This window comes from Ascaphus truei, chromosome 6, assembly GCF_040206685.1.
Source record: "Ascaphus truei isolate aAscTru1 chromosome 6, aAscTru1.hap1, whole genome shotgun sequence".
NCBI classification, from domain to species: Eukaryota; Metazoa; Chordata; class Amphibia; order Anura; family Ascaphidae; genus Ascaphus; species Ascaphus truei.
Window position 1 is genome coordinate 139,470,564 of NC_134488.1, and position 22,500 is coordinate 139,493,063.

Here is a 22,500-nt window from a genome sequence, read left to right on the forward strand (position 1 = left end):
CCTAGAAGAAGTCTAAAATACCTGGTGCACTGGAAGGGATACGGACCTGAGGAACGATCTTGGATCCCTTACCATCACATCCATGCTCCTATTCTTCTCAAACGGTTCCACCTGAAGTTTCCCCTCAAACCTTACCGGAGTCGCCCGGAGGTCACTCCTGAAGGGGGGGGAGGTACTGTCAGGAGCCAGGTGCCACGCACCTTCATGCGCAGGTGCACAGTTCCCCTACCTGCTCTGACAGCCGCTGATGGGGCTCAGGACTCGCGCGCTCTCACGCACACTCCCACTTCCTCCGCGCATGCCTTCTTGCGCCTGATGGCGTCCTCACGCGGGCTGGGGTTACAGCGGGAGTTCCCGCCTTCAGATCATGGCGCACACTCCCTGTACGTGGCGCACGTGCGTGAAGCTCGCGCCACGCACCCGAGCTCCATGGCAACAGGAATTGATTGCCCTCAGCACCCTCACCTGGCTTCCTTACCTTAGCCTATTACAGGACGCATATATCTTTGGACTTCATAGTGGAACTCCCACTTTCCAAGGGGATGAATACAGTTCTCGTAATAATGGATAGATTCTCCAAACAGGCACATTTTGTACCCCTCAAGGGTCTTCCTTATTCCACCACGTTGGCCAAAGTATTTGCGAAAGAGATCTTCAGGTTTTCAGTATTCCTCATTCTATCGTTTCTGACAGAGGCACACAATTTATTTCAAAATTCAGGCGGGCATTCTCCCAAAGGCTCAGCATCTCCCTCCTGTTTTCCTTGGGCTACCATCCGCAGACCAACGGTAAAACTGAGAGAATGAACCAGTCGTTGGAACAGTATCTAAGATGTTTTGTGTCCAAATCTCAAGACAATTGGGTAGAGTTATTACCATGGGCAGAGTTCACTATTAACTCCCTCAGGAACGAATCTACTCAGGAGTCTCCTTATTTTGCTAATTACGGTTTCCATCCCAGCCATCTCCTCGTATCCTCCACCCCATCTGGAGTCCCAGCAGCTGATGCTCGGTTTGCTAACCTACAAGACTCCTGGAAAAGGATTCAAAGAGCATTGCTAGGTGCTGTCCAAAAACAAAAGACTCAGGTGGATCAGCACCGTCAAAAAGCACCGGAATATAGGCCAGGGGACAGAGTCTGGCTTTTCTCCAGGAATATTAAACTCAAGACACCTTCCCCAAAGTTGGCGCCCAGATTCTTGGGACCCTTCAAGATTCTTAAACAAGTAAATCCGGTTGCATATCGTCTCCAGTTACCACCATCCATGAAAATACGTACAGTCTTCCATGTCTCCCTTCTGAAGCCATTCGTTCAGAATGCACACTTCCCAGTTCACCCCCTCAGACCCAATCCTGTTAATATACAGGAATTCGAGGTACAATCCATCCTCGAATCTCGATTCTCAAGAGGCAAGCTTCAGTTCCTTGTCCATTGTAAGGGTTACGGGCCAGAAGAGTGATCTTGGGTGCCCAATCACTACATTCACTTTACTCAAGCTTTACTCAAGCTCTTCCATCAGAAATATCCTCACAAGCCATGGGAGGATCGTCCGGAGTCCGATCTTCAAGGGGGTGGGGGGGGTACTGTAAGGAATCGGGGGACACGTCCCCTGCGGCGTGTCCCCTCCTTTCCCAAACAAAGTGCCACAGCAGTCTATCTATCCCGTCTCCCCATCAGGGCTCCGCTCCCGCCGGCTAAACTCCGCTCAATCCATCTTCGTTAGCGGTGCATGCTGCCACTACTACCTCCACCGCCACGCTTCTGGGTCGCGCGCACGGGAGTATTACAGGGCGCGTGCGCACCCAACTTTTTTTCCCCTCACCCCGCACGGGTGTCCCCGCCCCCCACCAATCGCGGGCCACCATGTCATGCACTCCAGCCACACACCTGGCTCCTATCTCTTCTCTGCCCCTGAGCCTATCACAGAGATGGCCTGGACGCACCTCTGCCCCCAGCTCTACCCTCTATTGGTTGGCCGCACTATATTACCCCAGTCCTTCCTCTACTTCCTCGCTCTGCAAAGCTTCTTGTGGCTTTGTGCTGTTCGGAATTCTGTGCCTGGCTCTCTTCTGTGTTTCAGCTCTTGTTCATGAATCGTCTGCGTACCCCCTCTGGACTTTGATCTTGGCTTCCCTCTGACTTTGTGTACCTCTTGTACCCCTGGACTTGGCTACGGATTATTACTTCACTGTTCTCTCCAACCCTTGACCCACGGCTTTCGGACTCTACTACTTGGACCTCTGGCGCCCAGGACATGGCAAGTATCTGGCTACCCTTCTCTCACCAGACACAGCAACGCACACTACCACAGACCGTGCACACCCTCACTGCTGTGGGTGTGTGGTATTCCCCTTCCTACCTCAGTACTGGGGACTGGTCTGCTCTGCGGGCAGCATAGTGTTACACACAGGGAAGACAGAATACATGCTTTGAGATACATTCTTACAGACGGTGCATTATACATTCCCTATTCTCCCCCAGATATTAAAGAGATTTGGCTGGATAAAATATTTATAGGACAGCCAAGTTACACGTCTTTTTAGGGGTAAATAGCTGGGATTTCTCTATATTAGGTGCGCCAGCTACCCCTACCGTCACATTACCCCCTTACCATCACAACGAGGTGATAAAGTAATCGTGTGTTGAAAGAGAAGAGGAGATGAAGACATTACTGACAGAGAAATAGTGTGTGCAATGGGAGAGGTATGATGAGAACCAGTGAAATACAAATAATAGGTGAATGACCCTGGCGCTAGAAAGTGAACTACAAATGATATATAACAATAACAAATGGTGAGCACAATGATATACAAATATAAAATAATGAAATAAAGTCCACAAAGTATATGACCAATCAGAGTCCTTATGATGACTTGAGGATGGTCTTTTCTTCCTGTTGAGATTCTAGTCCCCACTGTAGTGTGAAACTTCCCTTATTGTAAATGGTGGTCCTGATTGAAGAGACAAAAGCAGGGACAGGGCATTGCACAGTATCGTACGGCAAAAAGATTCCCTTCCCAACGAATGTCCCAAATGATGCCTACTTACTAGAAATAAGAATGAATCGCACAGTGGATAGAATCTGTAAGATGAACCATCTGAGTCCTGTCTTCTCCAGAGCTTCACGAACCCCACGTAACGTCCCTGGTTCAGCTGGATCTTCAAAACGGTCTTTGTCCACAGGCAGTATAAATCTCAGTATCATGGGATAAAGAGAGAAATGGATTGCGCAATAACGTTTAAAACTTTATTGTACAACCTCACACATACAGAAACATACTTACAATGTTTCTGTCAATAAAAACCAATGGATATGAAGTTCCGCAAAGGCTTGGGACCCCCACGGGGTATCTCCCGCTTTCTCACAGTCCTACGGATGTCCCGTGCATTCGGTACACACAGTATGCGTCCCACGTGACTCCGCGACTGCGGCCCGCAATGATGACGTCAGTATCACCGTACTTATGACAGCTCAATCACCTGACCGGCACTTCAATTTTGGCTCCTCCCTACGTGTTTCGTGATGGGGATTCGTCACTTCCTCAGGGGAAAGTGGAGCTAGTAACAATCCCGATGTCTTAAAGACCTTAAAATTAACCCTTGAAAGACTATGAAAAATCGAATAGCTGTCTAGGTTTATGGACTGGTGCGCCAAAATGACGTCATCAGTGGGGTTACAAACACACTATAAACACACAATAAATGATAGAGGTGTGAATGCAATATGAGGTGATATCAACATAAACCCATAAAATACATGAGATGCATAACATATTATATAAAATATTATATAAAATATTAAATGAAATATTAAAATAATTAACACAATACAGAGAAAAATGATTAACAGGATACAGAGAAAAAAATCAGGGGAAAGATGCCAAATCAAAGTCAATGCTTAATCCCCGTGGGGAGAGGGTTTTTAAGGTGTAAACCCAGAAGCTCTCTTTTTGAGAGATCATCTGTATTCTATCACCTCCTCTTACATCGACTTTGGGGCAATCGATACCAATGCAGACAAGCCCATCAGGTTTCATATCATGATCTATTTAGAAATGACAAACCAGAAGGGGAGGGGGGAGGGGGGGAACCCTCGCTACTGCTAATTGGAAGTTGTGGTGAAGCAATGGTGCTCAAAAGTGCTATGTATATGTATAGAGGAAGGGAGCACACACTGGGTATAAATGCTTTCAGTTGTGTATGTACTTAGCTAAAAAAGAAGGGGGGCACTAAAGTTACCCTGAAGGTTGGGGTAGGTTGTCCAGAGACACCCTCCCCTACCTCATTGGGTTAGCCCTAGATTAAGTACTCACAGTATTCACAGCCTCCAGAGTCTCCCTTCCCACGCGTGCTGCTGTATAGGGTACAGTGTGCAGCGCACATCGATCCAGGCAAAGAGCAGGTCTGGCAAAAAATCTATCTTTATTAGGAAGTCATAAAAACGAGGGACACAACCCTTCTACGCGTTTCGTGCCTAGCACTTTATGAAGAAGTGCTTTTACACGGTATACAGTTCATTTAAGTACAGCTGACTGCCAAATCTCGCGCCAAACTGTGACGTCACAACTCATTAATAGCCAATGAGAATTGCATCCTTAGCGCATGCGCCCCACGGCCGAGTCCAGGAGAATCACCCGCCGTATGTCAGTAATCACATCGTCTCGGTGAAACACGCCCCCTGGGGAGTCCACCGAAGTACGAGTGACCAACCCTGGCAGCGGCTATGGAGAATCCCTCGTCCCGCCGATATGCGCATGCGCGGGGGACTAGTATCAGACTCAAGGTGATAAAGGACTGTCTAAGTCCGAAACGCGTTGGTGTGTTTTGTAACATATTTATGATCCAATAAATAGCTTTATTACTGGGAACGTACACCTTGTGGTTTCATCGGCTGTTTTTACAGCACTGGATATAGTGCTTCGTTTTTTTCCTCCCTCTTTCCTGTGAAGACTCACAAAGAGGTCAGGCAGGAAATACTGGAGAGGGAAGAAGTTTGTACTGATTGGGACGCCCCAGGAACCCAGCTTTCAGTTTCACTCTGACTGTGTCTGCTCAAAATTACAGAAACACAGAGGGAGAGACATTCAGGAGACGCAGAGGGAGAGAGACGGGACAGCTACAGGTAAGGGCTGAAACCTGCAAGAAATGGTGAAGGAGGAGAGGTGCAGGGTCAGAGAGGAGGGGATGAGTGTTTTGGAGGAGAAGAGAGGATGATGGTTAGGGAGGAGAGGAGGGTTAGGCTGCGTCCCCGCTAGCGCTGAGCACGCGGCGCTTGCGGCGGTTACTTACATATATACATATGTATATATGTTTGACAAGCAGTGAGATACCCATAGTAAATAGAGATAATACTAGAAAACTTCTAAAGACTAAACCAAGTGGGAGCAGAAAGGAAGGAGCAGATAAGATTATAGTACAGGCGTAAAAAAAACTTAAATGCATGCTTGCTAATGCAAGAAGCCTGACAGATAAAATGGGGGAGCTTGAATTAATAGCTGCAAGGGAGCAGTATGATATCATAGGCATTACTAAAACATGGTGGGATGAAACTCATGACTGGACAGTTAATTTAGAGGGGTATTCTCTTTTTCGGAAGGATCGAACAAATAGAAGGGGAGGTGGAGTATGTCTATATGTTAAACCAGATCTAAAACCTATTATAAGGGATGATGTTTATGACGGGAATGATGAAAATGTAGAGACCTTGTGGATAGAAATTAGCAGTGGAGGTAAAAATATAAAGAAAATGTTTGTGGGAATATGCTATAAACCACCAACTATCTGTGAGATTGAGGAAGCTAAAATACATTTGCAAATGGAAAAGGCATCAAAACTGGGTCATGTTTGCATAATGGGGGGTTTTAATTATCCAGACATAGACTGGGGCAATGAGATTAGCGTTACAACAAAAGGAAACAGGTTTTTGGGGGTGCTTAAAGATAATTATATGACCCAAATTATTGAGGAACCAACCAGGAGAGGGGCAGTTCTGGATTTGGTCATATCAAACAATGTAGAAGTAATAACAAATATTCAAGTCCTGGAACATTTGGGTAACAGTGATCATAACATGGTCTCATTTGAAATAAATTATCAAAAAACAGATTACTTGGGTTCAACAAAGACTTTAAATTTTAGAAAGGCATATTTTAATAAACTGAGGTCTAATCTAGTAGTAATACAATGGGACGATGTTTTTGCAGGGAAAAATGTAGAAGATAAATGGGCAGTCTTTAAAATATTGTAAGAAAAGCACACTCATCAGTGTATACCCTTGGGTAATAAGTATTAAAGAAATATGTCAAAACCAATGTGGCTAAATAAACAGGTAGGGGAGGAAAAGGACAAGAAGAAGAAGGCGTTTAGATTCTTTAAGTCAGAAGGGACGGAGACATCGTATCAGAATAATAAGGAATGTAACAAAAATTGCAAAAGGGCAATTAAATTAGCAAAAATGGATAATGAAAAAAGGATTGCAATAGAAAGGAAGGGCAACCCTAAAAAGTTCTTTAAGTACCTTAATAACAAAAAAATGAGAAAAGAAAATATAGGACCCTTTCAGTGTGAGATGGGTAGGCAGATTGTTGGAGATAAGGAAAAAGCAGAGGTATTAAACAAATTATTTGCCTCTGTATTTACCAGGGAAGAATCAAGTTCAATATTAGTTCCACAGGAGGAAGCCACAACCTCCATATTAATGACCAATTGGTTAACTGAGGAAGAAGTTCATAAGCGACTTGAAAAAATTAAAGTAAATAAGGCACCTGGCCCCGATGGCATACATCCAAGAGTTCTCAAGGAGTTAAGCTCAGTAATAGCAAAACCATTATATTTAATATTCAAGGACTCCATTTCCACAGGCTCAGTACCACAAGATTGGCGTAAAGCAGATATAGTGCCTATATTTAAAAAGGGAGCTAGATCACACCCGGGAAATTACAGACCTGTAAGCCTGACTTCAATAGTAGGGAAACTACTTGAAGGTTTAATACGGGATAATATTCAGGAATACCTCATGGAAAACAAAATTATTAGTAATAGTCAGCATGGATTTATGAAGGATAGATCTTGCCAAACTAACCTTATTTGTTTCTTTGAGGAGGTAAGTAGGAATTTAGACCAGGGTAATGCAATTGATGTGGTCTACATAGATTTTGCAAAGGCTTTTGATACGGTTCCACACAAGAGGTTGGTGTACAAAATAAAGAAAATTGGACTCAGTAATAATATATGCACCTGGATTGAAAACTGGTTAAAGGACAGACAACAGAGGGTGGTCATAAATGGAACTTTTTCATGTTGGGATTTTTAACTTGTTTATTAATTACCTTGAGGTTGGGATCGAGAGCAAAGTCTCCATCTTTGCTGATGATACTAAATTGTGTAAGGTAATAGAATCAGAGCAGGATGTAATTTCTCTTCAGAAGGACTTGGAGAGACTGGAAATGTGGGCAGGTAAATGGCAAATGAGGTTTAATACAGATAAATATAAGGTTATGCATTTGGGATGCAAAATAAAAAGGCGACTTACAAATTAAATGGAGATATATTGGGGGAATCCTTGATGGAGAATGATTTAGGAGTGCTTGTAGACAGCAGGCTTAGCAATAGTGCCCAATGTCATGCAGTAGCTGCAAAGGCAAACAAGATCTTATCCTGCATCAAACGGGCAATGGATGGAAGGGAAGTAAACATAATTATGCCCCTTTACAAAGCATTAGTAAGACCACACCTTGAATATGGGTGTAACAATTTTGGGCACCAATCCTAAGAAAAGACATTATGGAACTAGAGAGAGTGCAGAGAAGAGCCACCAAATTAATAAAGGGGATGGACAATCTAACTTATGAGGAGAGGCTAGCTAAATTAGATTTATTTACATTAGAAAAGAGGCGTCTAAGAGGGGATATGATAACTATATACAAATATATTCAGGGACAATACAAGGAGCTTTCAAAAGAACTATTCATCCCACGGGCAGTACAAAGGACTCGGGGCTATCCCTTAAGGTTGGAGGAAAGGAAATTCCACCAGCAACAAAGGAAAGGGTTCTTTACAGTAAGGGCAGTTAAAATGTGGAATTCATTACCCATGGAGACTGTGATGGCAGATACAATAGATTTGTTCAAAAAAAGGTTGGACATCTTTTTAGATGGGAAAGGTATACAGGAATATACCAAATAAGTATACATGGGAAGGATGTTGATCCAGGGATTAATCCGATTGCCAATTCTTGGAGTCAGGAAGGAATTAATTTTTCCTCTTAATGGGGTTTTTTTGTTTGCCTTCCTCTGGATCAGTAAGTAAGTATAGATATAGAATAAAGTATCTGTTGTCTAAATTTAGCATGGGTTGAACTTGATGGACATACGTCTTTTTTCAACCTCATCTACTATGTAACTATGTAACTATGTAACATATATGAAAGTCCTTGCTCACGCTGTGCGCACGCTCGTGACACCCAGCTCGCATGTTTTGAGCGCCATAGCGCTCAGGGCCATCGGGGACTCAGCCTAATGGAGGAGAGTATGAAGGTTAGGGAGGAAGGGTAGGCAGCAGAGGACAGAAGGAAAGTTAGTGAAGAGAGGAGGGTCAGGTAGGAGTGGGTTAGGGTTATGGATTAGAGGAGTGTTAAATGGTTAGGGAGGAGAGGAAGAGGGTTAGGGAGGAGGAGAGAAGAGCAGTTAGGGAGGAGGAGAGAAGAGCAGAGTTAGGGAGGAGGAGAGAAGAGCAGAGTTAGAGTGGAGAGGAGAAGGGTTAGGGATGAAAGGAGAAGGGTTAGGGAGGAGAGGAGGATGATTAGGGAGGAGAGGAGGACGGTTAGGGAGGAGAGGAGGGCGGTTAGGGAGGAGAGGAGGATGGTTAGAGAGGAGGATGGTTAGGGAGGAGAGGAGGATGGTTAGGGAGGAGAGGAGAACGGTTAGGGAGGAGAAAAGAGCAGAGTTAGGGAGGAGAAGAGAAGGGTTAGGGAGAAGAGGAGGATGGTTAGGGAGGAGAGGAAACGGTTCGTCAGTTATATTAAACTCTGTAATATGGCAAATTACCACATATAAACCAAGGGGTGTATGCAGACACAAGTATATAAGTTGGATTGTATCACACAGTCCTGCAAGCATGTAATGATAGTGCCTTATCCAGCATATTCATACGACCTGACCAGTCATTGTATGGTGGTATCTGCTGGCATGTTTCCTCTCAGACCTCCACTGCAGCGCTCCCTGATGACATCATAAGATGACGTCAGTAAAACCAACGAACGTTTCACGCCTGCTCGGCGCTTTGTCAAGGTGAGGTCTGAGAGGACCTTGCAGGACTGTGTGATACACTCCAACTTATATACTTGTGTTTGCATACACCCCTTGGTTTATATGTGGTCATTTGCCACATTACAGAGTTTAATATAGAGATATACCAGGCTGTTACCCCATTCACCTATACACCAGTGAGTGTGATAGGATGTTTAGCCACACTCTGCAAACCATGGGAGAGTGAGTTCTTGCAAACGTTTGAACTATCATATACATCTGTATGAAACCAGTTGGTTACACCTGCGATGAGTGTCAGTAATGGTAGCAGTGGTATGATATATATAGATAGTACTACAGGTCTTACACACACCTAGACTAAGTGCCTCTTTAAATCAGACTGCTTATACAGCACCAATACAAGTTTAGGGTCCCAGCAGTCATTTTGGGTGTGTTTTTTTCTATTGACTAATATATAGGGCGACCATTTGTCCCGTTTTTGCCGGGACAGTCCCGGTTTTGCTGGGCTGTCCCGGTTGCCCGTCCGTCCTGGGAATGTCACGGTTTTTCTCCCTGGTGTGCGGGGGAGTCGGTGATGATGCGCGGGGGGGTGGGGGAGGGCGATACGCGGGTGGAGCGAGCGGCGGCGCCGAGGAGGAGGAATATGCGGCAGTCGGGTAGTATTTTTTTCATGTTAGAATGCCGGGGGGGTGGGGGGGGGGGGGCTGGGCTTAGAGAGTAGAAGCAGGGGATTGGCTGGAGGTCAGAGGATCTCAGGGGCGGGGATTAGTACCCGGTGGAGTGAGCTGCTTCTCAGTGAGAGGTGTGTGTGTGTGTATCCTGTCTCTGTGTGTGTCTGTGTGTGTGTGTGTGTGTGTGTGCTGTCTGTCTATGTGTGTCCTGTCTGTGTGTGTGGTGTCTGTCTGTGTGTGTGTGTGTGTCCTGTCTGTATCCTGTCTGTGTGTGTGCTGTCTGTGTGTGTGTTTCCTGTCTATATCCTGTCTGTGTGTGCTGTCTGTATCCTATCTGTGTGTGCTGTCTGTGCTGTCTGTCTATGTGTTTGTCTCTTGTCTGTGTGTGTGTCTCTTGTCTGTCTGTGTGTGTGTCCTGTCTGTCTTTGTGTGTGTCCTGTCTGTCTGTGTGTGTGTCATAGCAGGAGCTGAGGGGAAGGTATGAGAAGGAGATCTGAGGAGCTGAGGGGAAGGTATGAGGAGGGGGAGATCTGAGGAGCTGAGGGGAAGGTACAGTATGAGGAGGGGGAGATATGAGGAACTGGGGGAAGGTATGAGGAGGGGGAGATATGAGGAGCTGAGGGGGAGGGATGAGGAGGGGGAGATATGAGGAGCTGAGGGGAAGGTACTGTATGAGGAGGGGGAGATATGAGGAACTGGGGGAAGGTATGAGGAGGAGGAGATCTGAGGAGCTGAGGGGATGGTATGAGGAGGGGAGATATGAGGATCTGAGGGGAAGGTATGAGGAGGAAATCTGAGGAGCTGAGGGGAAGGTATGAGGAGGGGAGATATGAGGAGCTGAGGGGAAGGTATGAGGAGGGGGAGGTATGAGGAGCTGAGGGGAAGGTATGAGGAGGAAATCTGAGGAGCTGAGGGGAAGGTATGAGGAGGGGAGATATGAGGAGCTGAGGGGAAGGTATGAGGAGGGGGAGGTATGAGGAGCTGAGGGGAAGGTATGAGGAGGAGATATGAGGAGCTGAGGGGAAGGTATGAGGAGGGGGAGATATGAGGAGCTGAGGGGAAGGTATGAGGAGGGGGAGATCTGAGGAGCTGAGGGGAAGGTACTGTATGAGGAGGGGGAGATATGAGGAACTGGGGGAAGGTATGAGGAGGGGAGATATGAGGAGGGGGAGATCTGAGGAGCTGTGGGGAAGGTATGAGGAGGAGGAGATCTGAGGAGGGGGAGATATGAGGAGCTGAGGGAAGGTATGAGGAGGGGGAGATCTGAGGAGGGGGAGATATGAGGAGCTGAGGGGAAGGTATGAGCAGGGGGAGATATGAGGAGCTGAGGGCAAGGTATGATGGGGAGATATGAGGAGCTGAGGGGAAGTTATGAGGAGGGGGAGATATGAGGAGCTGAGGGGAAGGTATGAGGAGGGGGAGATATGAGGAGCTGGGGGAAGGTATGAGGAGGGGGAGATATGAGGAGCTGGGGGGAAGGTATGAGGAGGTTGAGATATGAGGAGCTGAGGGGAAGGTATGAGGGGGAGATATGAGGTGCTGTGGGGAAGGTATGAGGAGGAGGAGATCTGAGGAGCTGAGGTGAAGGTATGAGGAGGAGGAGATATGAGAAGCTGAGGGGAAGGTATGAGGAGGAGGAGATCTGAGGAGCTGAGGGGAAGGTATGAGGAGGAGGAGATCTGAGGAGCTGAGGGGAAGGTATGAGGAGTAGATATGAGGAGCTGAGGGGAAGGTATGAGGGGGAGATATGAGGAGCTGAGGGGAAGGTATGAGGAGGGGGAGATATGAGGAGCTGAGGGGAAGGTATGAGCAGGGGGAGATATGAGGAGCTGAGGGGAAGGTATGAGGAGGGGGAGATATGAGGTGCTGTGGGGAAGGTATGAGGAGGAGGAGATCTGAGGAGCTGAGGGGAATGTATGAGGAGGAGGAGATATGAGGAGCTGAGGGGAAGGTATGAGGAGGAGGAGATCTGAGGAGCTGAGGGGAAGGTATGAGGAGGAAGAGATATGTGGAGCTGAGGGGAAGGTATGAGGAGGAGGAGATCTGAGGAGCTGAGGGGAAGGTATGAGGAGGAGTAGATATGAGGAGCTGAGGGGAAGGTATGAGGGGGTGATATGAGGAGCTGAGGGGAAGGTATGAGGAGGGGGAGATATGAGGAGCTGAGGGGAAGGTATGAGGAGGGGGAGATATAAGGTGCTGTGGGGAAGGTATGAGGAGGAGGAGATCTGAGGAGCTGAGGGGAAGGTATGAGGAGGAGGAGATATGAGGAGCTGAGGGGAAGGTATGAGGAGGAGGAGATCTGAGGAGCTGAGGGGAAGGTATGAGGAGGAGTAGATATGAGGAGCTGAGGGGAAGGTATGAGGGGGAGATATGAGGAGCTGAGGGGAAGGTATGAGGAGGGGGAGATTTGAGGAGCTGAGGTTAAGGTACTGTATGAGGAGGGGGAGATATGAGGAGCTGAGGGGAAGGTATGAGGAGGGGGAGGTATGAGGAGCTGAGGGGAAGGTATGAGGAGAGGGAAATATGAGGAGCTGAGGGGAAGGTATGAGGAGAGGGAGATATGAGGAACTGAGGGGAAGGTATGAGGGGGAGATATGAGGAGCTGAGGGGAAGGTATGAGGAGGGGGAGATATTAGGAGCTGAGGGAAAGGTATGAGGAGGGGGAGATATGAGGAGCTGAGGGAAAGGTATGAGGAGGAGGTGATATGAGGAGCTGAGGGGAAGGTATGAGGAGGGGGAGATATGAGGAGCTGAGGGGAAGGTATGAGGAGGGTAGATATAAGGAGCTGAGGGGAAGGTATGAGGAGAGGGAGATATGAGGAGCTGAGGGGAAGGTATGAGGAGGGGGAGATATGAGGAGCTGAGGGGAAGGTATGAGGAGGGGGAGATATGAGGAGCTGAGGGGAAGGTATGAGGAGGAGTAGATCTGAGGAGCTGATGGGAAGGTATGAGGAGGAGGAGATCTGAGGAGCTGAGGGGAAGGTATGAGGAGGAGTAGATATGAGGAGCTGAGGGAAAGGTATGAGGGGGATATATGAGGAGCTGAGGGGAAGGTATGAGGAGGGGGAGATATGAGGAGCTGAGGGGAAGGTATGAGGAGGGGGAGATATGAGGAGCTGAGGGGAAGGTATGAGGAGAGGGAAATATGAGGAGCTGAGGGGAAGGTATGAGGAGAGGGAGATATGAGGATCTGAGGGGAAGGTATGAGGGGGAGATATGAGGAGCTGAGGGGAAGGTATGGGGAGGGGGAGATATGAGGAGCTAAGGGGGAGGTATGAGGAGGGGATATATAAGGAGCTGAGGGGAATGTATGAGGAGGGGGAGATATGAGGAGCTGAGGGGAAGGTATAAGGAGGGGATATATAAGGAGCTGAGGGGAAGGTATGAGGAGGGGGAGATATGAGGAGCTGAGGGGAAGGTATGAGGAGGGGGAGATATGAGGAGCTGAGGGGAAGGTATGAGGAGGGGGAGATATGAGGAGCTGAGGGGAAGGTATGAGGAGGGGGAGATATGAGGAGCTGAGGGGAAGGTATGAGGAGGGGGAGATATGAGGAGCTGAGGGGAAGATATGAGGAGGGGGAGATATGAGGAGCTGAGGGGAAGGTATGAGGAGGGGGAGATATGAGGAACTGAGGGGAAGGTATGAGGAGGGGGAGATATGAGGAGCTGAGGGGAAGGTAGGAGGAGGGGGAGATATGAGGAGCTGAGGGGAAGGTATGAGGAGGAGGAGATATGAGGAGCTGAGGGAAAGGTATGAGGAGGGGGAGATATGAGGAGCTGAGGGAAAGGTATGAGGAGGGGGAGATATGAGGAGCTGAGGGGAAGGTATGAGGAGGAGGTGATATGAGGAGCTGAGGGGAAGGTATGAGGAGGGGGAGATATGAGGAGCTGAGGGGAAGGTATGAGGAGGGGAGATATAAGGAGCTGAGGGGAAGGTATGAGGAGGGGGAGATATGAGGAGCTGAGGGGAAGGTATGAGGAGGGGGAGATATGAGGAGCTGAGGGGAAGGTATGAGGAGGGGGAGATATGAGGAGCTGAGGGGAAGGTATGAGGAGGAGGAGATCTGAGGAGCTGAGGGGAAGGTATGAGGAGGAGTAGATATGAGGAGCTGAGGGAAAGATATGAGGGGGAGATATGAGGAGCTGAGGGGAAGGTATGAGGAGGGGGAGATATGAGGAGCTGAGGGGAAGGTATGAGGAGGGGGAGATATGAGGAGCTGAGGGGAAGGTATGAGGAGAGGGAAATATGAGGAGCTGAGGGGAAAGTATGAGGAGAGGGAGATATGAGGATCTGAGGGGAAGGTATGAGGAGGGGAGATATGAGGAGCTGAGGGGAAGGTATGGGGAGGGGGAGATATGAGGAGCTAAGGGGAAGGTATGAGGAGGGGGAGATATTAGGAGCTGAGGGAAAGGTATGAGGAGGGGGAGATATGAGGAGCTGAGGGAAAGGTATGAGGAGGGGGAGATATGAGGAGCTGAGGGGAAGGTATGAGGAGGAGGTGATATGAGGAACTGAGGGGGAGGTATGAGGAGGGGATATATAAGGAGCTGAGGGGAATGTATGAGGAGGGGGAGATATGAGGAGCTGAGGGGAAGGTATAAGGAGGGGATATATAAGGAGCTGAGGGGAAGGTATGAGGAGGGGGAGATATGAGGAGCTGAGGGGAAGGTATGAGGAGGGGGAGATATGAGGAGCTGAGGGGAAGGTATGAGGAGGGGGAGATATGAGGAGCTGAGGGGAAGGTATGAGGAGGGGGAGATATGAGGAGCTGAGGGGAAGGTATGAGGAGGGGGAGATATGAGGAGCTGAGGGGAAGATATGAGGAGGGGGAGATCTGAGTAGCTGAGGGGAAGGTATGAGGAGGAGTAGATATGAGGAGCTGAGGGAAAGGTATGAGGGGGAGATATGAGGAGCTGAGGGGAAGGTATGAGGAGGGGGAGATATGAGGAGCTGAGGGGAAGGTATGAGGAGGGGGAGATATCAGGAGCTGAGGGAAAGGTATGAGGAGGGGGAGATATGAGAAGCTGAGGGGAAGGTATGAGGAGGGGGAGATATGAGGAGCTGAGGGGAATGTATGAGGAGAGGAGATATGAGGAGCTTAGGGGAAGGTATGAGGAGGAGTAGATATGAGGAGCTGAGGGGGAGGCATGAGGAGGGTGAGATATGAGGAGGGGGAGATATGAGGAGCTGAGGGGGAGGGATGAGGAGGGTGAGATATGAGGGGGAGATATGAGGAGCTGGGGGGAAGGTATGAGGAGGGGGAGATATGAGGAGCTGAGGGGGAGGGATGAGGAGGTGAGATATGAGGAGGGGGAGATATGAGGAGCTGGGGGGAAGGTATGAGGAGGGGGAGATATGAGGAGTTGAGGGGAAGGTATGAGGAGGGGGAGATATGAGGAACTGAGGGGAAGGTATGAGGAGGGGGAGATATGAGGAGCTGAGGGGAAGGTATGAGGAGGGGGAGATATGAGGAGCTGAGGGGAAGGTATGAGGAGGGGGAAATATCAGGAGCTGAGGGAAAGGTATGAGGAGGGGGAGATATGAGGAGCTGAGGGGAAGGTATGAGGAGGGGGAGATATGAGGAGCTGAGGGGAATGTATGAGGAGAGGAGATATGAGGAGCTTAGGGGAAGGTATGAGGAGGAGGAGATATGAGGAGTTGAGGGGAAGGGATGAGGAGGGTGCGATCTGAGGAGGGGGAGATATGAGGAGCTGAAGGGGAGGGATGAGGAGGGTGAGATATGAGGAGGGGGAGATATGAGGAGCTGGGGGGAAGGTATGAGGAGGGGGAGATATGAGGAGCTGAGGGGGAGGGATGAGGAGGGGGAGATATCAGGAGCTGAGGGAAAGGTATGAGGAGGGGGAGATATGAGGAGCTGAGGGGAAGGTATGAGGAGGGGGAGATATGAGGAGCTGAGGGGAATGTATGAGGAGAGGAGATATGAGGAGCTTAGGGGAAGGTATGAGGAGGAGGAGATATGAGGAGCTGAGGGGGAGAGATGAGGATGGTGAGATATGAGGAGGGGGAGATATGAGGAGCAGAGGGGGAGGGATGAGGAGGGTGAGATATGAGGATGGGGAAATATGAGGAGCTGGGGGGAAGGTATGAGGAGGGGGAGATATGAGGAGCTGAGGGGGAGGGATGAGGAGGGTGAGATATGAGGAGGGGGAGATATGAGGAGCTGGGGGGAAGGTATGAGGAGGGGGAGATATGAGGAGTTGAGGGGAAGGTATGAGGAGGGGGAGATATGAGGAACTGAGGGGAAGGTATGAGGAGGGGGAGATATGAGGAGCTGAGGGGAAGGTATGAGGAGGGGGAGATATGAGGAGCTGAGGGGAAGGTATGAGGAGGGGGAGATATCAGGAGCTGAGGGAAAGGTATGAGGAGGGGGAGATATGAGGAGCTGAGGGGAAGGTATGAGGAGGGGGAGATATGAGGAGCTGAGGGGAATGTATGAGGAGAGGAGATATGAGGAGCTTAGGGGAAGGTATGAGGAGGAGGATATATGAGGAGCTGAGGGGGAGGGATGAGGAGGGTGCGATCTGAGGAGGGGGAGATATGAGGAGCTGAAGGGGAGGGATGAGGAGGGTGAGATATGAGGAGGGGGAGATATGAGGAGCTGGGGGGAAGGTATGAGGAGGGGGAGATATGAGGAGCTGAGGGGGAGGGATGAGGAGGGTGAGATATGAGGAGGGGGAGATATGAGGAGCTGGGGGGAAGGTATGAGGAGGGGGAGATATGAGGAGCTGAGGGGAAGGTATGAGGAGGGGGAGATATGAGGACCTGGGGGGAAGGTATGAGGAGGGGGAGATATGAGGACCTGAGGGGAAGGTATGGGGAGGGGGAGGTATGAGGATCTGAGGTGAAGGTATGAGGAGGGGGAGATATGAGGAGCTGAGGGGAAGGTGTGAGGAGGGGGAGATATGAGGAGCTGAGGGGAAGGTATGAGGAGGAGGAGATCTGAGGAGCTGAGGGGAAGGTATGAGGAGGGGGAGATCTGAGGAGCTGAGGGGAAGGTATGAAGAGGGGGAGATATGAGGAGCTGAGGGGTAGGTATGAGGAGGAGGAGATCTGAGGAGCTGAGGGGAAGGTATGAGGAGCTGAGGGGAAGGTATGAGGAGAGGGAGATATGAGGAGCTGAGTGGAAGATATGAGGAGGGGGAGGTATGAGGAGTGGGCGATATGAGGAGCTGAGGGGAAGGTATGAGGAGGGGGAAATATGAGGAGCTGCGGGAAGGTTTGCAGAGCTGAGGTGAAGGTATGGGGAGGGATGGGGAGGTATGGGGAAGGTATGGGGAGGGATGGGGAAGGTATGAGGAAGGGAGGGGAATGTATGAGGAGCTGAGGGGAAGGTATGAGGAGGGGGAGATATTAGGAGCTGAGGGAAAGGTATGAGGAGGGGGAGATATGAGGAGCTGAGGGAAAGGTATGAGGAGGGGGAGATATGAGGAGCTGAGGGGAAGGTATGAGGAGGAGATATGTGGAGCTGAGGGGAAGGTATGAGGAGTGGGAGATATGAGGAGCTGAGGGGAAGGTATGAGGAGGAGGTGATATGAGGAGCTGAGGGGAAGGTATGAGGGGGAGATATGAGGAGCTGAGGGGAAGGTATGAGGAGGGGAGATATAAGGAGCTGAGGGGAAGGTATGAGGAGTGGAAGATATGAGGAGCTGAGGGGAAGGTATGAGGAGGGGGAGATATGAGGAGCTGAGGGGAAGGTATGAGGAGGGGGAGATATGAGGAGCTGAGGGGAAGGTATGAGGAGGGGGATATATGAGGAGCTGAGGGGAAGGTATGAGGAGGGGGAGATATGAGGAACTGAGGGGAAGGTATGATGAGGGGGAAATATCAGGAGCTGAGGGAAAGGTATGAGGAGGGGGAGATATAAGGAGCTGAGGGGAAGGTATGAGGAGGGGGAGATATGAGGAGCTGAGGGGAATGTATGAGGAGAGGAGATATGAGGAGCTTAGGGGAAGGTATGAGGAGAGGAGATATGAGGAGCTGAGGGGAAGGTATGAGGAGGGTGAGATATGAGGAGGGGGAGATATGAGGAGCTGGGGGGAAGGTATGAGGAGGGGGAGATATGAGGAGCTGAGGGGGAGGGATGAGGAGGGTGACATATGAGGAGGGGGAGATATGAGGAGCTGAGGGGGAGGGATGAGGAGGGTGAGATATGAGGAGGGGGAGATATGAGGAGCTGGGGGGAAGGTATGAGGAGGGGGAGACATGAGGAGCTGAGGGGGAGGGATGAGGAGGGTGAGATATGAGGAGGGGGAGATATGAGGAGCTGGGGGAAGGTATGAGGAGGGGGAGATATGAGGAGCTGAGGGGGAGGGATGAGGAGGGATGGGGCAGGTATGAGGAGGGATAGGGCAGGTATGAGGAGGGATGGGGAAGGTATGAGGAGGGATGGGGAAGTTATGAGGAGGGGAGATATAAGGAGGGGGGAGAGGGTAGGTATGAGGAAAGGATAGGGATGGAGAGGTATGAGGAGAGGAGGGATGGGGCAGGTATGAGGAGGGATGGGGAAGGTATGAGGAGGGATGGGGAAGGTATGAGGAGGGATGGGGAAGGTATGAGGAGGGATGGGGAAGGTATGAGGAGGGATTGGGGCAGGTATAAGGAGGGATAGGGCAGGTATGGGGAGGGATGGGGAAGGTATGAGGAGGGATGGGGAAGGTATGAGGAGGGATGGGGAAGTTATGAAGAGGGGAGATATAAGAAGGGGGAGGGTAGGTATGAGGAAAGGATGGGGATGGAGAGGTATGAGGAGAGGAGGTATATGGGGAGGTATGAGGGGAGGAGAAGAGGGGGAGGTATAAGGAGAGGGGGAAGTATGAGGGGGCAGGTATGAGGAGAGGAGGGGGCTTTGTGTGTTTGTCACTGTGTGTGTGTGTGTGTGTGTGTGTGTGTGTGTGTGTGTGTGTGTGTGTGTGTGTGTGTGTGTGTGTGTGTGTGTGTGTGTGTGTGTGTGTGTGTGTGTGTGTGTGTGTGTGTACGTATATTGGGGAGGGAGGTTGAGTGTGTAAAGGTGAGAAAAATAAGTGGGGGTGTAAGAGAGAGAGGGGAGGAATGGATGAGAGGGGGGGGAAGGAATGGGTGAGAGGGGGGGAAGGTATGGGTGACTGGGAAGTGTGAGGTGGGGTGAGAGTGAGGGGGGGTGTGAGAAGGGGGGGTTCTCGCAAGGCCGCCGAAACGTGGGTAGAGGGCCCCGGTGAAAACTTTCTTCCTTGGCCCCAGGAAAGCTGTCTGCGGCCCTGCATGGCAGTGATGTCACTGTCTGCGGCCCTGCATGGCAGTGATGTCACTGACTCACGAGGACAGCAAGAGACCATTTTTGCAAAGTGTTAGGTCAGGAAGGTCACATTTTTAAAAGTCTTAATTTTAATTAATGCCTAAATTAGTTTTATTTAATTTATGTCAATTAATTATTTATTTAATTTTAATTTGTTAATTATTTTAATTTTAATTAATGTCTTCATTATTTATGTACACACAAACACACACTGCAGGGCCCACCTCCTATACACACAGACACACAATGCAGCCCCCACCAATGGGACGCATTATGGTGCCGAGGCATCAGATGATGCCACATTGTCATGGCAACATGTCACCGCCTGACGTCAGTGTCTCGTTGTCATGGCAACGGGGTGCGTCACGTGATGTAATTTGTTTTATAAATCATTTTTTATTGTGTCCCGGTTTTACATTTTGAAAATCTGGTCACCCCAAGTCTTGCCATCATTTATTTTTCGTTTCTCGGTCAGTCCAACCTCTTCCCCACCCTGTATTCTCCGCCTGACCGTTTTTTCTTGTCGTGTACATTGTCCCTTTATTTGTGTCACAAACAGCACACCTGTGAGCACGTGACTTGTGTATGTGACCTCAGTTAATACACACAGCTATCTAGCCAACTCATTAATCTCCCCACAGGACCGCAAACAAGACGGGTTAATGACAAGTTGCAGTGTATGATATATATAGATAGTACTACAGGTCTTACACACACCTAGACTAAGTGCCTCTTTACATCAGACTGCTAATACAGCACCAATACAAGTGTAGGTCCCAGCAGTCATTTTGGGTGTGTTTGTTTCTAGTGACTAATATAGCCACTGTGAATAGATCATACCTCCAAGGTACATGCATCTATGTAAATGGTCCCTTCCTCCCTTTAAATCTCACCACAGAGGACATAGACTAGCTCACAGACACGAGTTGGGACTATATCCTCCACGGTAGTCATTTCTCCCTGTTTATTTAATGGAGTAACTGTTGTCCATTGTACACGTTTAATAAAGCACGTTTTTAACACATTAGTGAGCGGCTATTTAGGGGTCACCCTAGGATTGAATATTTCCCAGCCCTCAATTGGTCATAGAGAGTGCACATAGGAACCTTGGTTACTCCATTAAACCTTCATTCCTTCCACTATCTCCTTCCCGTATGCACCCGATTGACATATACAATCCATTCATATAGAAGGAGGGCGGCAGTATCTCTAATTTCCACTGTATGGTTACACAGATTGGTTTATCACAGATGGTTTAATTACACACAGATTACATGTTTATAGTGTCACATTTCTGGCTTTCCCACAAAGTGATGATCTCCCCATCTATATATAATGTATATTCCCCCAGACGGAAAATGGCCCCAGAAATCGCGATGCCGCTCCCCGTGTGTCTGATAGAGAACCGGGACGGACAGGAGCTAGTAATCAACAAGGACGCAGCGCAGATCCTGTCTGACATCACTCAGCCCGTGGTCGTCGTGGCGATTGTAGGGAAATATCGGACCGGAAAATCCTACCTGATGAACAAGCTGGCGGGACGCAGTGATGGTGAGAGACCCAATGAGGGTTAGGGTTAGTCTCTGTAAAGTGATACGTAAAACTAGCAGCGCTATACAAGAATATGTTATTATTATTATTATTAATATTATGAGAAGGTACAAAGAGGAAGAACTTCTCAGAATTACAGACACAACAACACAGGTTACTGTATGTTATCCGGCTGGAAGAGAACTCATAAAGCGTAGTGCAGGCGTGGAACAGGCTCCCAGGAGAAGTGGTATGGACAATAAGAGAATTACAGAATGCTTATCGTTTACCCATGGAAATCACACACATTTATTAACTCTTTAGCTGCCATTGCAGAGATGCGGGTCAGGCAGATATGGTATCGATGGGTTAAACACAGACAAGCTGAGTGTAATGTTTTAGAGCGGATATGAAGCTACATAGACCAGGTTGGCCAAATTGTCATTATATGACACCAATTTCAATAGGTACATTCCCCTCTTTGTGATGAGCAGTGAAGTCCTACTATATATTGTCCTGTTAAAATCCCCTGTCCCTGAAGCTTCTCCTTCATGTTTCTCTATCACTGACCTTTCTTTATTTTGTTCTTGTTATTTTGTCTCTTGTCTTTATCTTTCTTATCCTCTCCCTCCAGGGTTTGCTCTGGGATCCACCATCCAGTCTAAGACTAAAGGGATCTGGATGTGGTGTGTCCCTCACCCTTCTAAACCTGGACACACCCTGGTGCTGCTGGACACCGAGGGGTTGGGGGATGTGGAGAAGGTGAGTGGGGACAGATGTCTCAGTGACCTCCAGTCTGGTTCCTTCTATGCTGGAGACGCATGTTAACACTGCTCAGTGCTGCAAAACGGTCTATCAGATAAGGGGTTAATGTACATGTTAGATGGACTAAGTGGCTGTATATATTATGGCGTCTCTAGCACCGCACAGGGACGCTCTGTGTTACAATGATTCTGTTTCTCTGTCTCAGGGAGATAGTAGGAATGACACCTGGATCTTCTCTCTGGCTGTTCTGCTGAGCAGCAATTTAGTGTTTAATAGTATGGGAACTATTGACCAGCAAGCCATGGAGCAGCTGCAGTATCCTTTATAGTAACAGAGTGATGCTCTGCAGATCTCTCTGGCAGTGCATGAATTATGCTCTGCATGTGTCCCTAGTATTGGTGGCCCTGGCTATATCTGGGTATATCTGTGCTCTGCCAGTTCCTCCTTAGCGTCTCTCAGTTATGTGACGGAGCTGACAAAGAGGATTAGGTTGAAATCGTCCCCGGCGGAAGCAGAGGACGAGTCTGCTGAATTCAAGAGGATCTTCCCGTCCTTCACATGGTGCGTCCGAGACTTCACTCTGATTCTGGAGCAGGACGGCAAGGAAGTGACAGAGGACGAGTATCTAATGAATGCTCTGAAACTCAAGCCAGGTACCTTCATAGTGACTCACAGCCTGTAACCTCTAGGACTGAGCAGTACAGCAGGGTTATACACCCAGACATCTCTAGGACTGACAGCACACAGAACCCCAGCAAGCTCATTATAGGAACCCCTGAGCCACCACAAAATATATATGTATAAAAGTGTCAAAAAGGAGAGCTATTGAGCATGGCAAATGTCTACAACAAGCAACAGAGAAGCCCAATGCTACATCCAATATGGCAAAAATACACAAGTAAAATACTTATATATTCTCTTGGAAAAGGGTAATTTAGTTTAACCTGTTGGCCAAAGCATTGTAAGCCTGTGAGC

General features: G+C 48.9%; 2 protein-coding genes across 3 annotated transcripts in view; one reads left to right on the forward strand and one right to left on the reverse strand.

Annotated features, from left to right (window-relative positions):
• The window catches only part of LOC142497992 (guanylate-binding protein 1-like), an 851,842-nt gene that overhangs the window by 274,018 nt on the left and 555,324 nt on the right, over nucleotides 1-22,500 (reverse strand). The gene's annotated exons all lie outside the window — the stretch shown is intronic.
• The window catches only part of LOC142497985 (guanylate-binding protein 1-like), a 53,169-nt gene continuing 35,695 nt past the window's right edge, over nucleotides 5,027-22,500 (forward strand). For both annotated transcript variants that reach the window (XM_075606485.1, XM_075606484.1), the window contains exons 1-5: nucleotides 5,027-5,122; nucleotides 20,582-20,781; nucleotides 21,395-21,522; nucleotides 21,731-21,840; nucleotides 21,985-22,178. In XM_075606485.1, coding sequence (XP_075462600.1) covers nucleotides 20,589-20,781; nucleotides 21,395-21,522; nucleotides 21,731-21,840; nucleotides 21,985-22,178 — 625 coding nt within the window. In that variant the 5' untranslated portion in view covers nucleotides 5,027-5,122; nucleotides 20,582-20,588. The remainder of the gene's footprint in view (nucleotides 5,123-20,581; nucleotides 20,782-21,394; nucleotides 21,523-21,730; nucleotides 21,841-21,984; nucleotides 22,179-22,500) is intronic.